This window comes from Peromyscus californicus, unplaced genomic scaffold, assembly GCF_007827085.1.
Source record: "Peromyscus californicus insignis strain IS unplaced genomic scaffold, ASM782708v3 Scaffold_22__1_contigs__length_63687245, whole genome shotgun sequence".
Lineage (NCBI taxonomy): Eukaryota > Metazoa > Chordata > Mammalia > Rodentia > Cricetidae > Peromyscus > Peromyscus californicus.
The window spans coordinates 33,633,488-33,653,835 of record NW_026294525.1 but is presented as its reverse complement, the minus strand read 5'-3'; the positions used below and the strand labels follow the sequence as shown (position 1 = coordinate 33,653,835).

The following is a 20,348-nucleotide window of genomic DNA, read 5'->3' as shown; positions in this document are numbered from 1 at the left end:
AGAGATTGATTGAAGCTGAGGGTGTGGGATTTACAGAGACAGAGACGTGCCTGTCACTGATCAGATGATCAATGTTATATTGTATCTTAAATGGAGAAGGAGCACTGAGGGTCAGTGTTACCTGTGTTCTCCTGACTAGAGTTGTCAGATCCCAGATTTTTGCTGTTGCTTGGCTTGCAATATTTTGTTTTTAGTAAGAGAAAAATTGGGTTCTTTTGTAGCATGCTTTATATACAGAAACACATTTTTTAAAAGGATTTCATCCTTTGTTAGCAAAAGTCTTGACTAGCTGCTATTTCCAGGCATGGGATACCACAACTTTTCTGAGTTTGGAGGGTAAAAGAGAGTCCTTAAGGCCTTCTATCATTCAGCGTCTTCTGATTTTACCTATGTATACTAAGCCCTTACTTGAAGATGGGAAGATGACAGAGAGAAAGGGAAAAGGAAGGAAGAAAAGTAAAAAAAGAGAGAAGGATGGAGGTGGGAGGGACAGAGGAAAAATTCCTTCCCTGAATGTAGTTGAGAAGATGAGATACAGAAGCACATCTATCATCTTAGCTGTGTTTACCAGAGTGGATTCATATAGAGATAGATACCAGCGTGGATTCATATAAAGACAGATGCCACAGTGGATTCCTATAGAGACAGATACCACAGTGGATTCATGTAAAGATAGATACCAAAGTGGATTCCTATAAAGACAGATACGGGAGTAGCAGCGTATCTTCAGGTACACATACCTATAGTTTCTCACCACTGTTTCTTAAATCATACTTTTCCTGTCAAGAATGTTCAACTTTTTGTTACAATTTTAAAGTATTTAAGTTTATCATTCAGTAATGCTAAACATATTTCCACTGTTACAATGAAGACATAAGATGTTCTTCTTGTTTCATGTGAAACAGCATCTCATGTAGCCCAGACTAGCTTTCAAGCTCCTGGTCCTCCTGCCCCAATCTGCCTAATGGTAAGGCCTCAGTTGGTATGCCAGTTCCTAAGCATGCTTGAGCACTGGTTCTCAACCCTTGATATCCATCACAGCCTTTGGAATCTTTTGAAAGCCTTGGTGGCAGAATCACATCATTTAAATCAGAATCTCTGGTGTTTCTGGAGGACAAACACCAAGAAACTGTTTCTTAGAGCATCCTTAGAGTCTACCTAATCCAGACAGCAGAGATGTGAGAGGGTGGATGAGGTAGGGGGACAAGACCTCAAAGCCAGACAACTTCCCCTTTGATTAGATCAGAAAGCAAGAAACACTCCATCAACCACAGCTCTGATGAAGCCATGTCCTCCTTCTGGGTATTCACAGGAGCTATGAGTTACACAGGAGCTCCTGGATGGTGTTAGGAGAGGGACAGAAAGACGGTGACTTCCAGCTGAAGACAAAGATACATGGGACAGAGACAGAGATGAATCACAAAGGGAGTGAGAGAGAGAGAGAGAGAGAGAGAGAGAGAGAGAGAGAGAGAGAGAGAGAGAGAGAGAGAGAGAGAGAATATGAACACCAGACTTGCCAATATGGACAGGGGAAAGACCACAATGCTTCAACACTACAAAAAGAACTATAGGCAACTAAGATTGGGAAAAATAGTCTTCCCTAGGAAAGAATACACCAATTCATTATCCAATACCAAATGGTAAGCCCTAAAACATATACACAGCAGACTAAGCAGGGTATATTTAGAATTATATATATATATATATATATGAATGTAACAATAAAAAGGTTATGAATTTGAAAGAGTGAGGAGGGTATATGAAAAGGATTGGAGGAAAGAAAGGAAAGGTGTGGAATATTCCTTTACACTGTGTGAATATATGTCTCTGTAATTGGTTTAATAAAGAAGGTGATTGGCCAATAGCTGGACAGGATAAAGTTAGGCAGGAGAGCCCAAACTGAGAATGATAGGAAGAAGGGCGGAGTCAGAGGAGTCTCAAGCAGACACAGAAAGAAGCAAGATGGACATACTGTGCTGAGAAAAGATACCAAGCCACGTGGCAAAGCATAGATAAGAAATATGGGTTAATTTAAAATGTAAGATTTAGCTAGTAACTTAATTAATATTAAGCCTCTGAGTGGTTACTAGCTTGAGGGACAGAAACTTATGCCAACAGAAAGGGATAAATGGTGTAATTATATTATACTCTCAAAGTAAAAAAAAAAAAAATTAAGAAAATGAAAAAAAAAATACCAGAGCCAGAGTGGAAAATGCAAAGCTCTTATTTCAAATAGACTAAGTTGGACAGGGTGGTGGGGCCACGCAGTCACTTACAAAGCCACAGCCGTCCTCATCCAGGAAAGGGTGGGCCTGCAGCAGAGCATTGACCACATCGTTGTACTGCTGGGTGGTGGGGTACCTGTTCACAACAGATAAGATGGAGTTCATGTCTAGCAGTCCCCAATTCAGGTGAGTGTAAAGAACACAGGTTTCTTCTAAACTTTCTCTTGTTGTGGTGTCTGTCTCTCTCTGCATGCGTGCGTGCGTGCGTGCGTGCGTGTGTGTGTGTGTGTGTGTGTGTGTTTAGGTATGGAGGCCTGAAGTTAACCTTGTTCCCCTGCACAGTTGACCTTGTTTGCTGAGACAGGGTCCCTCATGGCAAACTGAGCCCACTAATTGTTTAGACAAGCCTGGCTGGCCCATCAAGTACCAGGTACCCATCTGTCTGTGCAGAGCTATAGTCACAAGCATGTGCTGTCATGCCTAGATTTTTTTGTTTGTTTGTTTTGTTTTTCAAGACAGGGTTTCCCTGTGTAGCTTTGCGCCTTTCCTGGAACTCACTTGGTAGCCCAGGCTAGCCTTGATCTCACAGAGATCTGCCTGGCTCTGCCTCTCGAGTGCTGGGATTAAAGGCATGCGTCACCACCGCCCGGCATGCCTAGATTTTTATATGGGTGTTGGGGGCTATGCAGCAAGCACTGAATCAGCTTAGACAATAACCACAGCCCCTGTTCTAAATCTGCATGTTAAATTTTTATTCACTGTGTCATTCATAAACCATGGAGACTTGGTTCCCAACAAGTTCTACTCTCCTTTGAGCACAGATCACGTCCTCACTGTTAACTACTCACAGCGAGCCTTCCAGGTACTTTGTCATATCTGCCTGGAGAAACTCGATGATCCTTATCCTCATGCTGTGATCAGGGCACCTCTGCTCCGCCAGCACACACTTGACATCATAGGGAAACTCTGGTAGGACATAGGACTTAGTCCATTGTAATGCTTTATGCCTTGCTAGAACATGCTTTACATTTCTTCTGTGGAATAAAAAACACCAAGAGTAAAATTCTGTGTTGAATCTATGAAATAAATCAGTTTACCACACTCTGAAAACCTTGGGTATAAACCACCTCCTGGCACCTCAATATACTATATACACATAATCACATGGGTTTGAGAGTTAAGCTTGACGTTGGAAAATATTACTCCATATGTCTTGAAGGGCCAAGTTGTAATACATATCTCAAAATTGAACAAAATATTTAATAGACAGAAGTGATAAACTGCAATTCTGCCAAGTAAGCGAAGCCACACTAACTCAGTTTTAGTACCTTGTTAAGAAAACTCTCTTCATCTACTCTGTTGTTGTTTGTGACAAAATCCAAGATGCACCTGACTTGGTCCTTGGCTATTTCAATAAGAGAAATATACTATACGCTATACATGTGGTCTCTACACTAAAATAAGATTCAGTGTTCTTAGTCCAGTGTAGCTGGAGTTTTCTCCAGTCCTGCCTGGCCCACGGTCAGGACAAATCTCTCTCACCCGCCAGTCCCGCAGCCGCTCAGACCCAACCAAGTAAACACACAGAGACTTATATTACTCTGTTGGGTCTGAGCGGCTGCGGGACTGGCGGGTGAGAGAGATTTGTCCTGACTGTGGGCCAGGCAGGACTGGAGAAAACTCCAGCTACAGTCCAGTGCCAAGATTCTTGAGTCTATGGAAGGTGACAGGAAAGAAGAACTTTAAAGTCAATCATCTGCTGCCTAAGGCTGCAGGCAGCCCAGTGGATTGTGTCGATGACTGGACAAACTTCTTCTAAACATAAAATTACCAAAATTAACTGCCTGTACATTTGAAATTGGTGGAGTATCTGCCATGTAAGTTAAGCATTGATAAGATTTATAAAATTGATAAGATTATAAAATTGAGCTTCAGAAGCACACTAAAACCTTGAATCAGAGGCCAGTCCTTATGTATACACAAAGAAGCCTTCCAAGTAACTCTTAGAAACCACTGTTAATCAATGGCAGTAGGCAGCTGTCAAGCTAGTTCACTCACAGGATTGAGTAGGATGGGAGGCAAGAGACAGTGGCCAGCCAAGTACACGTCAACAGAGAGGTTTCGTAAACTAGTCTAGGGAAGTTAATTCTCTGAGCACATTGAGGTTAGTTGTTCAAGTAAAATTCAGGTGCATTTTCAAAAGCTAGACTTCCCTTAGCATTGTAAGCCATCCTTGATCAGAATGCATATGCTGTCGTGGAAGGTGGGGACTTGGGAAACAGAGGGCATTTTTTTTAATCTCTTTTTATGGTAAGCTTCCTCACATATTCCCCCTTTGGCACTCACTAGCCATGGTGAAAAAATGTGGTGGTAATAGACACACCAATAATTTCATACCGGACTTAATACAGCAACAGGCAACCTTCAATTTCTCACTTCTAGGACAGGGCTCTTTGACAAGCCTACTACCACAAATGCGGCTCTGTTTTCACTCCTGGATATAAAATAAACCTCCAAGCCACTTAAAATATGTTAATGGGAACCCCAGTCTGAGAACATACCGCTTGCTAACTGCTCAGTTCATACAGAATAAAAATATATATTCATAATAAAATTTATAATAAAGTGAGCAATTTGACAAATGACAGTATCATTATAACAGTTTCAAAATTGTTTCAGATACTGATGAATGATAATTATATATATTGATGAGATTAAAGTGATACTGTGGTATAGCTATTGTATATTTATACAATGTAGAATTATTGAGTCAAGCAGATTAACCTATCCATCATTCCCAATTCTCATCAGTAATATCACCTGCCCAACTGAAACATTATATTTTTAAATTGTGCACTAATTTTTTTAAAGGATGAGGTGGGAGTTCTCATAAAAGGCTCATTGATTTTCTAACTTTGTCTAAGTGTAATAAGAATGAAAAATCATTCAGCTCTTTCCAAGAGCAGTCTAACTGTAGTTTAATGGGGTTCATTCAGCTCTTTCCAAGAGCAGTCTAACTGTAGTTTAATGGGGTTCACATAGGGTAATAATGCTATTTCTGTGAGGAACAGGTCCAGTGGAGTATCAGCCTGCTAAGGAAAAGCTTACACAGAAAATGTTGTTGAGCATCTGTAGGAAGCAAAGAGACCTAGCTGTCACATGAGGGCAGGAACTTTCTTGCATAGTGCAGATACCATTGCTTAGCAAGGTTAATGCATGACATTTTTCTTAAAAGAATGAGAAAAGTGAGTGGAAAGAATTTGCATCCTACTCCCCACTGAAACTCCAAACGATGCCTCCAAGCACTCCTCATGCCTTTCTTTAAATCCTTTTACCTTAATCTCTTCTCAATCACTGTTTTGATCATGCTTCTGCCATCAAGTTTCCCTTCTTTTTTGATGGTTTATTCTTATTTATGTGTATATGTGAGTATATGCCACATGTGTGGATACCCAAGGAGGCTGTAAGAAGGTTTCATACTCTCTGGAACTGTTCACTCAACTTGTAAGTTGTGCACTGCTCAATGGAGGTATTGGGAGCAGCAAGTGCTGTTAACTGCTGAGCCATTTCTCCATCTCCCAGAATTCTCTTTTCCATGCTCTAACCCATATTGCCAACAATTTTACTCTGTTTACCTCCCATTCAACACATCTGAAATAGTTTATCATCTTTAAAAAAAGATACTAGATTTTTTTTTTGCTCTTAACTCTTTTGCTCTTTTGGGGTGCCCACCACTTAGCTCCCAAATAAATTACGTGGAGTCTTATTCTTACTTATAAATGCCCAGCTTTAGCTTGGCTTGTTTCTAGCCAGCTTTTCTTAAATTATCCCATCTACCTTTTGCCTCTGGGCTTTATTTTTCTTTATTTTTGTATACTTTTCTTCTTACTGTGTTGCTTGCTGTATAGCTAGGTGGCTGGCCCCTGGCGCCTTCCTTTCCTCCCGTTTCTTGCTCCTTGATCTCCTCTTCCCAGATTTATTATCCTCCTTTTTTATTCTCTCTGCCTGCCAGCCCCACCTATCCTTTCTCCTGCCTAGCTACTGGCCATTCAGCTCTTTGTTAAACCAATCAGGTGGTTTAGACAGGCAAAGTAACACAGCCTCGAAGAGTTAAACAAATGCAACATAAAAGAATGTGACACACCTTTGCATCATTAAACAAATGTTCCACAGTATAAACAAATGTAGCACATCTTAAAATAATATTCTACAACACTAGATTCTCATTTGTGTCTCCCTCCTCCCCAGATTCCATATTGAACCTCTAACTTGTATATGATATGACTGTGTTTGGGGACAGGCTCTATGCAAGTAACTTGAGCTAGATGAGGTAAAGGAGGTTGACTGAGACATAACATCCTTTTATGAAGAGACACCAGAAGTGCACCTTCTTTTTAGGGTCATGTGAGGATGTAGAGACTGTTAGTTAAAGTGACTGCTGCTGCGATGAAACTCTGTGACCAAAGCAACCTGGGGAGGAAAGGGTTTATTTGGCTTACATACCCAGAATCAGGCAAGGTCCCCTGAGGGAAGCCAGGGCAGGAACTCAAACCAGACAGGAACCTGGAGGCAGGAGCTGATGCAGAGGCTATGGAAGAGTGCTGCTTGCTGCCTTAATCCTCATGGCTTGCTCAGCCTGCTTTCTTACAGAACCCAGAACCACCAGCCCAGGGGTGACCCCACCAACAATGGGCTGGGCCTTCCCACATCCATCACCAATTAAGAAAACAAGCTACAGACTTGTCTGCGAATAGCCTGAGCTTCTGGAGGCATTTTCTCGATTGAGGTTCCCTCTTCTGAGATGACTATAGTTTGTGTCAAGTTGACATAGAACTAGTGAGGACAGGGGCCGGCCATCTGCAGTCCAGGAAGTAGGCTCTTATCAGAGAATGAACTGGTCACCAGTGTGACCTTAAACTGGAGACTCTCAAATCAGAATGTAAATTTGTACTGTGCAAGCTACTCAGCCTGTGATAATCGTGGCTAACACAGAGTCCAGTTTCCTGGTGGCTTTGACCATGTATCTTCCGCTTAGCAAGTTGAGCCTTGACATCTTTCATCTTCGCTCCTCACCCTCTGGTGTCACGAAAACTTCCTACATTGTACCTCTTGTATCATCTACGTCTCCCGATGATTTATGCTCCCACATTAATCTGGGCTTTGACCATACAACTTCGAGTGTCTTATTAGCGGAGTTCTGCTTTTATAACAGCAAGCTATGAGACTTACAAAAAGTCTGGAACACGTTGCCCCAGTGTAAGCAGCTTAACCCCTGGCTCCCTCTCCTCAGGTGGGTATTCATCTCTACTCCTGTAGCCCTACCGTGAACTTCCTCGGCTGAAATACCGACACTGCCTGCTCCAGCACCTCATGTGGGGTTGCAACTATTCTCGCCCATCTTGGTTTTTTTATTGTGTAACAGAACTCCTTGCAAAACTTTTAAAGTTATCCTTTTGGGTTTTTTTTTTTTTTTTTCTAGGTCCACAGGGAACATCACACTGAGAGTTGAGGAAGCCCTCACCACCCACTAAAGCGCAGGGCCCTGGGTTCTGAGAGGTTGTAACAAGAGCCTGAAAAGTAATAATTGTGACTTTTGTGACCTCCCAGCTCATCTCACAGGGACTCAGAGCTAAATCTCTCTCTCTCTCTCTCTCTCTCTCTGAGTGAGTGTGTGTGTGAGTATTGTGTGTGTGTGTGTGTGTGTGTGTGTGTGTGTGTGTGTGTGTGTGTGAGTGTGTGTGTGTGTGTTCGGGCTGTTGTTCCATTCTTTCTATAAACATTGCTGTAGGAAAGGAAGAGACAGAGAGAAGCCTTTTCATTATTGGCTCAACTATAAGAAAGTTAGTAAGTCTGCTTTACATATTTTACATCATTTTCCCTCTGTGCAGGTGAGCTGCCAGGTGCCGAGGCAGGTCTTTGTGACCAGGGGCTGCAGTAACTTCTGTCCTTGCTGTGTGGAACGGATTGTGATAACAATGTTCTGAGAAGATTTAGGAATGTGCGAAGAAGAGGGATGTTAAATATAAAGTATTGTAAAAGCTGGGCATCATGGTGCAAGCTTGTAAAGCCAGTACTTGGGAGACAAAGGCAGAAAGTTCACGGGGATGTTTTACTGCATAGCAAGTTTGAGGCCAGCCTGGGCTACAAGAGGCCCTATCTCAAACAAAGCAAAGCAAAGCAAAACAAACTAAAAACCTGCCATTCAAGATAGAAAGTCTTTAATTCTATAAACTTGTAACTGAGTACACAAAATTCATATCTTTCAAAAAGCAGATTTCCATTATGTAGTATGAATTCTAATTGGTCTTAATAAAAACCAAGTCAGATATCAGGGTGAGAGCTGAACGATCAGAGAAGCAGAGCAGCCAACCACTAAAGCTCTTACCTCTACCAAATCCTCCACCTGAAAGAACCTCAGTTCCTATCTCCTCCTGCCTTATATTCCTCTCTCTGCCCAGTCATATCACTCACTCCCTGTCTCCACCTCCCTGGTACTGGGATCAAAGGCATGAGATCCCAAGTGCTGGGATGAGAGGTGTGTGCCACCACTGCCTGGCCTCTATGGCTAACTAGTGGCTTAGCTCTGCACTCTGATCTTCAGGCAAGCTTTATTTGTCAGATCACAAACAAAATATCACCACACCATTCATTATATTAGAACAGTGCATACATGGCAAGGGAACCACTGACTAGTAAGGCCCCAGGATGTCAATGACAAGAACCCACCACCAGAGGCAGTATTCCTAATGCCAAAAAACTGAAAGTGAGCCGCACCTAATGCTTCCAGGGACTGAACTAAACGACTGGGTCCCCCAAGCTGCCATGATGTGACATTGCATTTCATCTAATTCTCTTCACCTTTGAACTGGAGTTCTCTGGAAAGTCCTCACACCTGTTGAAAACCCCCAGGACTGGTTGGCTGACTAGAATCATGATTGTGGGGAGAGATGGGATATTGCAGACCAGAAGCCAAACTCCCCCCGGGGAACAGTCTCCTCCATAGTCACTTGCTACACACTTCTCTATCTGACCTAACATCTTTGTGACCGTTAAGTAAAACCTTTGGAATGTATTATTAAACTTAGCAGGATCACCGGCTTCCAGCAGTCCTAAAGCCAAGACTGTTACAGTACCCAAAACCTCTAGAAGAGATTACCTTGCTTTGCTGTAGCCCGCCTATCTGATGCTTTCCTTTGCTCTGTTACTCTAAAAGTTTTCACAGATTATTTCACAGTGGGCATGTCACTCAGAGTAACCTGAATCTGTGCTTCTGGCCATAGTTACTCATCTTTGGTTGAGAATTAACCTATTATTCGTCTATGTGCCTTTTTATTTCTTATTTTTGAGATGGAGTTGGAGCAGGGTCTCTCTCTGTGTAGCTCAGGTCAGCCTGTAACTCACCACACAGCCCAACAAGATATGATGAGCACAGTGAAGCAGACGGTGCCCCTGTTGCGTCTTCAGTGCTTCCAACAGTACCTGGTGTACAACAAGTGCTCAGGGGACATTGGCATATTGGAGGAATGAATGATGATTTAAGCCTGACTTAGGTCAGCAGTCTTTAGATAAGTGTTTCCTACTTTAAGAAACTAGCAGATATTTTACAAAGAATTGTAGGTAAATTCATCTTTTACCTGTAGAATTCCTTATAGTCTCTACTATATGATTGTACACTGGGAGTTTCTCAAGGAACAGGACTAGTCTGTCATATGTCTCCAACACAGACCTTTGGATAGGAACGCCTGTGGCTCCACTGAGATCCTGCTGTTCCACGGACCTGGGATTCGGTAGCTAACTATGGCAGTGTTTCACCTGTGTGCTCTCTGATGCCCTTGCAATGGTAACGATGTCTGTCTGCGAGGTCTGGAAGATTCTCTCTAACTCTCATTGTATACACAGACCTATAAGACTCCTTGTCTTGTTTTCTACTACAACTCTCAACCCACGGCCCAGACCTTCTAGGACAGGGTGTTCCCTCTTCTGTCCTAGAGCCTGAGTCCCGGGAAGGGACTGCTGCCCCAAACATCCTGGTATAAGCCTTGATCTTCAACCTGGGACCACCTGTGAGAATTGAGACCAGAATCTTTTGAATCTCACTGGACCCCCATGCTTGCTATAACACAAGCAATAGTTAAAATTTATGTATGCCAACTGTGTGCCAGGTCTTAAGAACTTTTCATATATTAACTCACCATTCTATTCATTTACAGATGAGAAATAAGCCTCACGTAGGCTGGAGAACTTGTTACTTAGTTGGCAAATGACAAAGCCAGGCTCCAAAACTAAGCTCTTAACTATTTGCTTGTCCCTGGTCCCCAGCCTTATTAACTCTGCTGTCTCAGGGTTGACATGCTCATCTAATGCTTACATTTACCCCTTTCTCAACTCATCTGCCTTGCTGAGCTGTGTGTGAACCAGTAGCTATGGTAGAGGGTCTCAAGACCTCCCATCTAATCACAAGGTTCTTCTGCAAGACTCTTTCATTTTCTTTTTCTTTTTTTTTTTTTTTTTTTTTTTTTTTTTTTGGTTTTTCGAGACAGGGTTTCTCTGTGTAGCTTTGCGCCTTTCCTGGAACTCACTTGGTAGCCCAGGCTGGCCTCGAACTCACAGAGATCCGCCTGGCTCTGCCTCCCGAGTGCTGGGATTAAAGGCGTGCGCCACCACCGCCCGGCTCATTTTCTTTTTTAAAAAAAAAATTTATTTATTATCTATCCAGTGTTCTGCCCGCATGTTTGCCTACCAGCCATTAGAGGGCACCAGATCTCATTACGGATGGTTGTGAACCACCATGTGGTTGCTGGGAATAGAACTTAGGACCTCTGGAAGAGCAGCCAGTGCCCTTAACCTCTGAGCCCTCTCTCTAGCCTGATTCCTTCATTTTTCTAATGTGGTCATATAGATTTGACTCAACTATGAAGAAACCATAGAAAATGCATAAAATACTTGTTCCCTTGCATAGTATACCTACAAGAGTATTTATTGACACATCAAAGGTATGATTAGTCTCTGATAATCACTTCCCATGGCTCTCTGCCAACAGAACAGAGGACAGAAGCATATAGGAACTGGGAATGCTAATCACAAGGCTGGGTCCTAGTGATAAAGTGTTCCATTAGCATGTGTGAGCCCCTGATTTTATTTACCAGCATTGCTGAGAAGACTCACTGCCTATCTGGGCTGCCAGGCTTCATTAAGCCTTCCCTTTATTACAGTCTGGGATAGAGTACGTATACAGCTATGCTGCTGTCTCTTATTGGAAATACCGATGTGAAAATGCAACTAAAATATCAGAAATGTTGAGGATCCATTGATATTTGCTTCACAGAGCAGAGGCAGGAAAAGCTACACCATCTCACAGCAGCAGCCAGACCACGAGAAAAGTCATTAATGTAATTCTTAAATATTCATGAAACCATGACTAACTTGTAATTATGCTCCAAGGCAGGAGCAAAGCATGGCACATGTACTTAAAGTTCAAGTCAAGAGTCTTTAAAGTAACAAGTAGGAAACCTTGGTTTATCTGATTCCTTGCCTTATTGGGCACTAAAAGAGAAATGAACAGTTTTTTAGTATGTAGATTAAAAAAAGAAAAGAAAGAATTCCATGGCAGAAGAAGCCCCTAACATGTCCCCAGCACATGATGATGTCACCTAATGATCCAGGGAAGTATTTAAACCATTCAGTAGCAATCACAGAATCACCTGTCACCCAAGACAAGTTCGCTGCTCCAGAGTGTCATGGTGTTTCATCCCCTGGGACGCACATCATATTTTGACTGCAACCAAAGAGTTTTCCAGAGACTGAGCACAACCAAAGCCAGGTGAGAGTGCAGCTTCAGGAGACCTGCTTTTTCCTTTTTACCTGCAACTATCTGCGTGAAAAGTTGAAGCCCCTGTCAGGAAGCACAGGAGAAAATATCCCAAATAACTGCAACTGCCTCCATGTGACCTGGTGACAAGTGTCAAGTGCTTCGGTATGTCTCCTACCAAGTCCCCGGGGGTATCAGGTGTTTCCATTCCAGGTAGTTACAGAAACAGTTTGGGGGAGGCAAGTGGAAAGGAAGGAACGGAGTCCCGAAACCAGTGCTTGCTCCGTCGCCCATTCCCACCTCTTAAAAGCAGTTGGCATCATGAAAGTCTAGTGGGCAACACCTTCAAATGCATTGCCTGCTATGAGCAAATGGGAAATAAGTCCCGAAGCTGTGTTTGTAAGATCGCCCCATTTGGTATCGATTGCCTCCAAGGGTCTAAAAAGAAATTGCTGCTACTCCAACATCTATCCTGTCTCCCCAAAGCATATTGTCTTTCTTTGGTTCAGTTTTGAAAGTCTGATTGGATTTTAAGGTACCAGAGGCTGAGATAAATTCAGTCTATAAAATGAAAGGATGTGGTCATTGCCTCTGAGGTGTTTATAGTCTGAAGAGGGAATAGGCTTTAATAAACCAAGGTTATTGTCCACTTTTGTAAGCAGAACAAGAGTTACAAAGAAGGTAGCGTTTATAGAAGGGCTGAACCTGGATGGTCTGGATGTCACTGGAGGCCGGCTAAACAGTTTTAAAGGATGGGTAGGTGTTAGGCAGGCAGGCAGGCAAGGGGACCACACAGCCTAACATGAAAGACACACGGGAGGCCCTTGATACATAACTATCAAGTGGATAGAATGGCAGAGGGTAGAAGAGAAAGGCTGAAGATGCCTTCAATTACTTTAGTTCACACGGCTGGATGGGGCTGTCACTGTCTGAGATAAAACATGAATGAGGTGATGTTTTATCTCTGTCCTACTCCAGTCTACAGGACCAGTGTGGTTTTACCTTGTCTCACAGAGCCCATTGCCTAGAAGAAGGCCATCGACCACGCAGGGCTAAGTGAGTTTCCCTTCCCCTGATACATGAATGAAGCAATCACGAAGGACTGGGTCAGTTGGCGCTGGAGATCTGAGTTATTATCAGAGAGAATTTCTGTGGAGTTGGTGCTGGGTGAGGCAGTATGGAGGGAGCAGAACATCCATAATTAGCAGAATAATACATCCTCCGAAGGAAAAGCCAAGGAAGGAGGCAGGCAGGGAAGCAGAAAAGAAGGAAGGAGTCCAGAACCAGGCCCTTGAAGCCAGGGGAACTTGAGGATTCTGCCCCAGATGTTGTGAGTTCTTTTTCTTACAACAAACACATTTTGTCTTTAGTTTTCATGGATTTTTGTTTCTTACACTCACATGTACTTGAAGGTAGGAGAGACTGATGAATACACATACATACACATATATGTGAGTCAAACATATATATATATATATATATATATATATATATATATATATATATATATATATATATATATAATTTGAGGCTATTTTCTAATATAAAAGCCCACAGCTTTGGAGATATTTTGAGGTGATGTTTATGGACATATATGTTCTGGTTTCTAAGCCTTTCCATTTCTCTCAACTTCCAAAGCAGTCTTGTTTTGATTTCTTCCACTTGGTAGGTGTGATGAAGAATGATAAAAACAAGGATCGAGCCGGGCGGTGGTGGCGCACGCCTTTAATCCCAGCACTCGGGAGGCAGAGCCAGGTGGATCTCTGTGAGTTCGAGGCCAACCTGGTCTCCAAAGCGAGTTCCAGGAAAGGCGCAAAGCTACACAGAGAAACCCTGTCTCGAAAAACAAAACAAAAAAAAAAACCAAAAACCAAGGATCGTTATTCCTGTTTTACAACAGAGGATGGAGACAGTGGTAAGAAGGTAGATCCCACTGGCACTCATCCTCACCCCCGTGTCTCTCCTCACACTTCTAGAGCAGCAACAGCATCACTAGCAGCTTTACACAGAGCATCCAGGAAATCACGGCGAAGGAAAACTTTAGGAATCAAACGGCACCCTGATCAGAAAGTTGGGGAAGAAGCTGCCTTGAAAACGGATCTGCATTTTCTGAACCGTCCTTTGAACCAAGAACACCCAAGGAGCTAATTTTCTGCCTAGTATCTCCCTTTCATCTTCCCATGCTATAGTATACCCAGACTTCTGTTTTATTTTTTATTTTTTATTTTTTATTTTTTTTTGGTTTTTCGAGACAGGGTTTCTCTGTGTAGCTTTGCGCCTTTTCCTGGAACTCACTTGGTAGTCCAGGCTGGCCTCGAACTCACAGAGATCCGCCTGGCTCTGCCTCCCGAGTGCTGGGATTAAAGGCGTGCACCACCACCGCCCGGCTTTCTGTTTTATTTTGAGACAGGGTTTCACTAAGTTGCCCAGGGTGACCTTGAATCTGTGATTCTTCCTGCGTCAGCCTCCCAGGTAGCTGCTTATTTACTACAAGCCTGTGCCACCAAGCACAGCTCTCCCTTCCATCTTTTAGTTCACCATCCCCCAAAGGAATCATGGAATAAGGGCAGCTGGACTGTAAGACAGAATCTATCGGGAAACTACCTAGAAATCCTTTGACTTCTCCAACTCTCAGTTTTATTTATGTATAAAAAGGGAAAGCAATATGGATGGTGCCAGAGGTTGTACACACACACACACACACACACACACACACACACACACACACACACACACACGTACGCACACGCATGCACACACGCACAAAGGACCATAGTCCTGGTTGATTGTTGTGGATATTTCCTTTACACCTGGAAAATGTTTCACTCTACAGGGATTCTTACCATGCAGGGTGGATGCATGGATCACCTGAAATGTTTCACTCTGCAGGGACTCCTTACCATACACAGTGGATGCGTGGACCACCTGGATTAGGTGGCTGTAAGAGGCTAGAGGAGGATGCTGAGACACCTCTTATCTGCTACCCCTCATCAGTTTTGTCTGAGCACTGGATTTCTACATGTGAGTCTCTAGGTCCGTAGTTTATTTCCTTTACTGCAATGGAACCCAGACACTGAAATATCACTAGGAAATTTAACGAACTACTTATGAGAACAGCGCCTCCTTCTAGAATAGTCAAGTTAAAGCAGCCTCCAAAATCTAATGCAAAACCAAAGATTTTTTACTCAATTCAAGTTCTACGGGACATTATCTGCAAATTACCCTAGATGGATTATAATGGAGGAACATACTTTTCCCCACCTAAGAATAAACACTTGAAAGAAATGTATAGCATCATCAAAACTCTTTTGTCAATTCAGCCTTGATATTTTACCCAGTATCTTTATCACTTGATAAAAGCTCACCTTCTAGGACAATGAAAAAGCTGTAAATTATAGTGTATTTAAACACATGAAATTTCATAAACAAAGACAAACACCATTTGACTTGAAAATATGAAGTCGGTGTCTCACCTCTGCTTCAATACTCTTTGGTCAATGAGTCCATTATCAAGGTTTTCAGCTGGATGCAAAGATGTCTGGTCTCCATAGCTGGTGAGACTGGAGTTCTCTTCATGCCTGCAGCAAAGTGGAAGAGCTGTGTGATTGCCATGGGCTGTTAAATAAAAGCAATAGCCACTGATCTCAGGGTGTTCGAGGGGGAAGGCTCAGCCCATCTTGATCCTTATCTGAGCTCCTATGAGACTCATGGCTAAGAATATTGATTGCAAAGAAGACCCCATACATTACCTCACACAGTGGCTTCTCTATGGAGTGGACTGATGCCAGTTCACTTTATTGCCTTCATCAATCTGGCGGAGGGTGTGTGTGTGTGTGTGTGTGTGTGTGTGTGTGTACAAAACAGAAGTCAACCTCAGGTGTCATTTCTCAGGAGCCTTCCTGCTGTTTTATTATGAATAGGGACTTGATGATTACTCTAGGCTGGCTGGACCATGGGCCCCAGGTATCTCCATCTCCTCAGTGCTTGCAATTGTGTGCCACTATACCTGCCCTTTCATGTGGGTACTGTGTAGTGAGCGCATGTCTTCATGCTTACATAACAAGCCCTGTACAACCGAGCCATCTCCTCAGCTCCCAATCCGGCAGGTTTTTAAATGGCGTAAGACTTTCCTTTAAGAAATGATAGTAAGAGTAGTCTGTTTTTCTCAGTTATTATTCTTACAGTAAAAACAAGTACTTACCCATGTCAGATCGTGCCCCGACTTCCTACTATTTTCAAAGTAAGTTTTTTTTTTATTATCATAAAATCTTTTCATCTTAGAACCACACTCCATTCTTCCAAGTGAGGAAACCCAGAAGCCCAAAATGAAAAGAAGCTTGCTCATGGCCACAGGCTACATAGTATACTGTGTGTCAGAATTTGCACCTATCCCCTCCAATTTATCCCATTCAGTGATTTCTCTACCAGATCCAATGAAAACAGTAATCAAAAAGCCACTGCAAGCCACACATTCCTGTTATTTGCGTAGTTCTGAATAGGATGTATCCTGCTTAGCTGTTTCTTTGCAAAATAGTATACTAGGCAACCAACCACTGAATGGAATATTCAAGTTAAAACCCATTTGCTCTCTCTGATCTAACTCTATTATAGATTTTTTTAAGAATGAGTCAAAAGAATCATTTATTCTATATTTCATCTTCCAGTTGAATAGGCTCAAACCAAAAGTGGTAAAAAGTCAAATAAATGCCCAGGGTTAGATGAGTAGCAAATATAGCAGGGATCTGAAATCACATATATTAGCTGCATAACTGTGGGGTTACTTCAAATTTCCTGTCTTTGTTAAGCATTTTCTACAAACGTTTGATTCCATGGCATATATCCATATCTGCTTATTATTGTCCTCAACTGACAACATATTCTTTAAGTACAATGTGCTTGGCAAATATAACCAATAGGCAACTTGTGATTTCACACAAGAATACTTTCACCTAAACACAAGACTACACAAATCCTTAAAGTAAGTTGGAAACTTGCTGGATAGAGCAATAACTCACATTCATAAATCTCTGGGCTACAATATGCCCAACCTTGGCTACAATTGAAAGTAGCTGTCATAACCTGGTTAAGAAAGTTTCATAACTAACAAAGGACTGTGTTGGTCTGGTAAGTGGAGCAAAGATTTGCCCAGAGATTATGTTGTCTTATAGTGTGAATTCAGGCAGTGAGGAGTGCGATTACTTTCTCAACATGCAGATGAAGAAACAAGATTTCCAACACGGGAGCAAAATTAATTCAAGTCAGTGGTAAAACCAGGATGGATGAAACCCCAAGCTTTTGGCAGTCCAACCAGCTCCAGTGTGTGGCAGAGCAGTCTAAGTGGATTTACAGGCTGCTGGTTTTCTTCTGAACTGTGCCCAAGGAAAGATCAAGATTCCAGTCAATGGGAAGGGACTTCCAGCTCAGAAGTTCTAGCCACCCCAAAGTGCCTGGAAATGACATTGCAATCTCTCTGAAATTCACCCCCCACCCCACCCCCGCCCTTTGCTAGAGAGGATTAAAAGATTATAATGGGAACTTCACAAAAAGTCACAGACCCAAGACCATGCCGCAACCATGTATGGAAGAAATCCTTCAAATAAGTCACTTGCAACAATTTCCAGTCTAACCTCATTTATAATTATTTTTATTTTTATTTTAAAAAACAACATCTAACTCTGTAGTCCAGATCAACCACAAACTTGCAGCAATCCTTCTGCCTCAGCCTCTCAATTTTTCCTGGAATTACAAATCAACCATGTCTACTCTTCAGCCCAATGTAAGACTAGCCCTTCATAGCTACTGGTCCCACACATCTAAGTACTCTAGAAATCAAATCACTTAAGCCAAGACTCTCTAACATTATATTGCTTATTAAGAAAAAGAGAAATATTTATAATTACAGGCCTAGTTTTAGGAAAGGTAAAAAGAAAATGATACTGTCAAATATCACATCTTATTTTTTTAATGAACTGTAATTGGTCAATAGCAAACATTTAATCTTTAAAGTCTTCCTAAGTCTTAAAAAGGGAAACATTAAACCAGAGTGCCTGAGAGAATCTTGAAGCATAGATTGGTGAAATGAACATTTTAATTGATAAATCTTATTATCATTCCTTTAGATTGAAAAGTCTGAGGTAAAAACAAACAAATAAAGCCACCCTCCAACCTTAGGACTTTTACTTTCTACATGATTTCTCTAGCATTCTGTCACAGTGTTCCATATTTTATGGCTAACTCCCAAAGAATTATGAAACTCAATTGTGGTGAAGGGGTTAGCAAATTCTATTGTGAAGGTCCTAGAGAAGAGAGTCTGAATTAGTCACCACAGAGAGGTCTAAGCAAATAAACACACAAATGAACAAAGGGCTTGGGACAAGACAAAGGAACAGCCACAGGTCCCTGTGGCAGCCTGGTCACAGCAGCTCATCCCCTTTCCACACTTAATATATGCATGGTTACTCTTGGCTCCACATCAGCTTGTTCGGGAAGTTCCTGCCTGCAGGATTGCCCTAAGAACTGCATGCAGCCAGTGTTTAAAGAACAGAGGAAATAAAAGCAACAAAGCCTGGCACAATTCCTCACAAGAGTTAGTCAAATATTAGAAATCCTGTGCACACTGTCTAGCTGAAAATTGGCCACAGTTTTGAAAGAGCTTTGATTGTTTGCCACAAGGCAAGAGCCATGCAGACACAGGAACGAAAACCAAGCCCGTTCACGCGTGTACTCACTCGGGGGCAGCTTGTGCCAGGGTCAACAGGGAGGTCTCTCTGGGGCCTCCAGTGGGCTTCAGCCATTGATTGCTCTGCTTGTATTTTTTAATGAAGTCCATCAGAACAGCCTGGTGTCCAATTTTCTTTACCAGTTGCTGTATCATCCGATCATTAAGTGCCAGGAGTGCAGCTCCGCTGACTTCTTCCTCTGGGAAAAAGAAAGTTAGCTTTCATATCACTTCCCAGGAAAACATGGGCATGGAAAAATAAAGATAAAACTAGTTCTAGTAGTAAAAGGATCATCTAAGCTTGTGGTGGCAGTTACAACATTATCTGTCAGAGCTCTGAAAGTGCGTAGTTTCAAGTTGATGTCTGTTGCTAAGAAATTACCAGAACATGGAGTCCCAATAAAAACTTTTTGTTTGCACATTAACACCCTTTCCCAGGCCAATTTTAACAGTCAAAAGAAATAGAAGGTCTTTGGGAGAAAACTATGTGTATAATACCTCCTAGTTGATATTTAATATTGGCACATCCCACACTGTATAAAACACATGTGATTATGCAAGACAAAAGAAACATACAATGTCTGTATCAAACGTAACTCCCAAGAGTTTGCAATTGACTATAAATAGTATTCTCGTCAGAGGGTGGTAGGTAAAACTGGAAACTGCCCCAGACTATAGGAAAGAGATGAATGAAGTTCTTCATCCAAACAACCCCTTTCACACTACAGGCAGACACAGGGCAACATAAGCAGCTTTCACAAGAAAGGGCCCCTGAACAACTGCATGACTCAATCAAATTCACTGAAAGAGTAAACAACTTACCTTGAAACCTGGGGACTAGCTCACCTAAGTTTTTCTCCACCAACCACGTGCAGACCTGATCAACTGACCACGTTTCCATTGCCGGATTCTTGTCAATAAACCTGTAGAGTGAAAGGTGAAGATAGCTTGCCTGTCTGCTTTCCTTCCTTCCTTCCTTCCTTCCTTCCTTCCTTCCTTCCTTCCTTCCTTCCTTCCTTCCTACCTTTCTCCCTGATTTCTGGTCCTTGACTTTTTTTTTAAATAGCTCTCTACTTTGCTACACTCTTTCCAATACTTAGCTCTTAAAAAATTAATATTTTCTTTTTTTACAATGCACATTTAAAAGATGCTAATAAGCAAATACTTGCTTTAAAGATGGATTTTAGTCTATTGCCTAGTCTCATGTCTTCACCTTCTCCTACTTTATTTCCACAGGCATCCCTCAGTCTAACTAACAGACAGCCCGTGTGCGTACAATGGCACCCAATCCTGTACCATTAACACCCAGGTTTCTTCACAAAGAACAGAAAGGTGTGAAATCATCAGGAAGTGGTTGACATTTACCGAGGGGTGGGCAGGGGAGAAAGGAAAGAAGGATCAGATAAAAGCCTGACTGCAAGAGATGAGTAAACCGGGATGGCTTAACCCTTTCTGCTCCCAGCTAGGAAAGGGGGCTTCCCATCACCCTGGCAGTTTTGGGTTAACAGAAGTCAGTGCCAGCTTTCTCAGGGAAAGATGACTTCTAGTACCATTCTCCCATCCTTCCAGTGTTCCTCTTGAATATTCTATTGCGTTC

General features: G+C 42.2%; 1 protein-coding gene across 2 annotated transcripts in view; it reads right to left on the bottom strand.

The window, feature by feature from the left end:
• The window catches only part of Samd3 (sterile alpha motif domain containing 3), a 47,393-nt gene extending 27,438 nt beyond the window's left edge, over positions 1–19,955 (bottom strand). The window contains exons 1-5 of one of the 2 annotated variants that reach the window (XM_052750636.1): positions 19,574–19,955; positions 18,762–18,951; positions 15,507–15,611; positions 3,074–3,259; positions 2,277–2,361 (exon numbers count right to left, since the gene is read on the bottom strand). In XM_052750636.1, coding sequence (XP_052606596.1) covers positions 2,277–2,361; positions 3,074–3,259; positions 15,507–15,611; positions 18,762–18,951; positions 19,574–19,652 — 645 coding nt within the window. In that variant the 5' untranslated portion in view covers positions 19,653–19,955. The remainder of the gene's footprint in view (positions 1–2,276; positions 2,362–3,073; positions 3,260–15,506; positions 15,612–18,761; positions 18,952–19,573) is intronic. The other variant, XM_052750637.1, reaches the window with a different exon arrangement.
• Between the last annotated feature and the right edge of the window lie 393 nt (positions 19,956–20,348).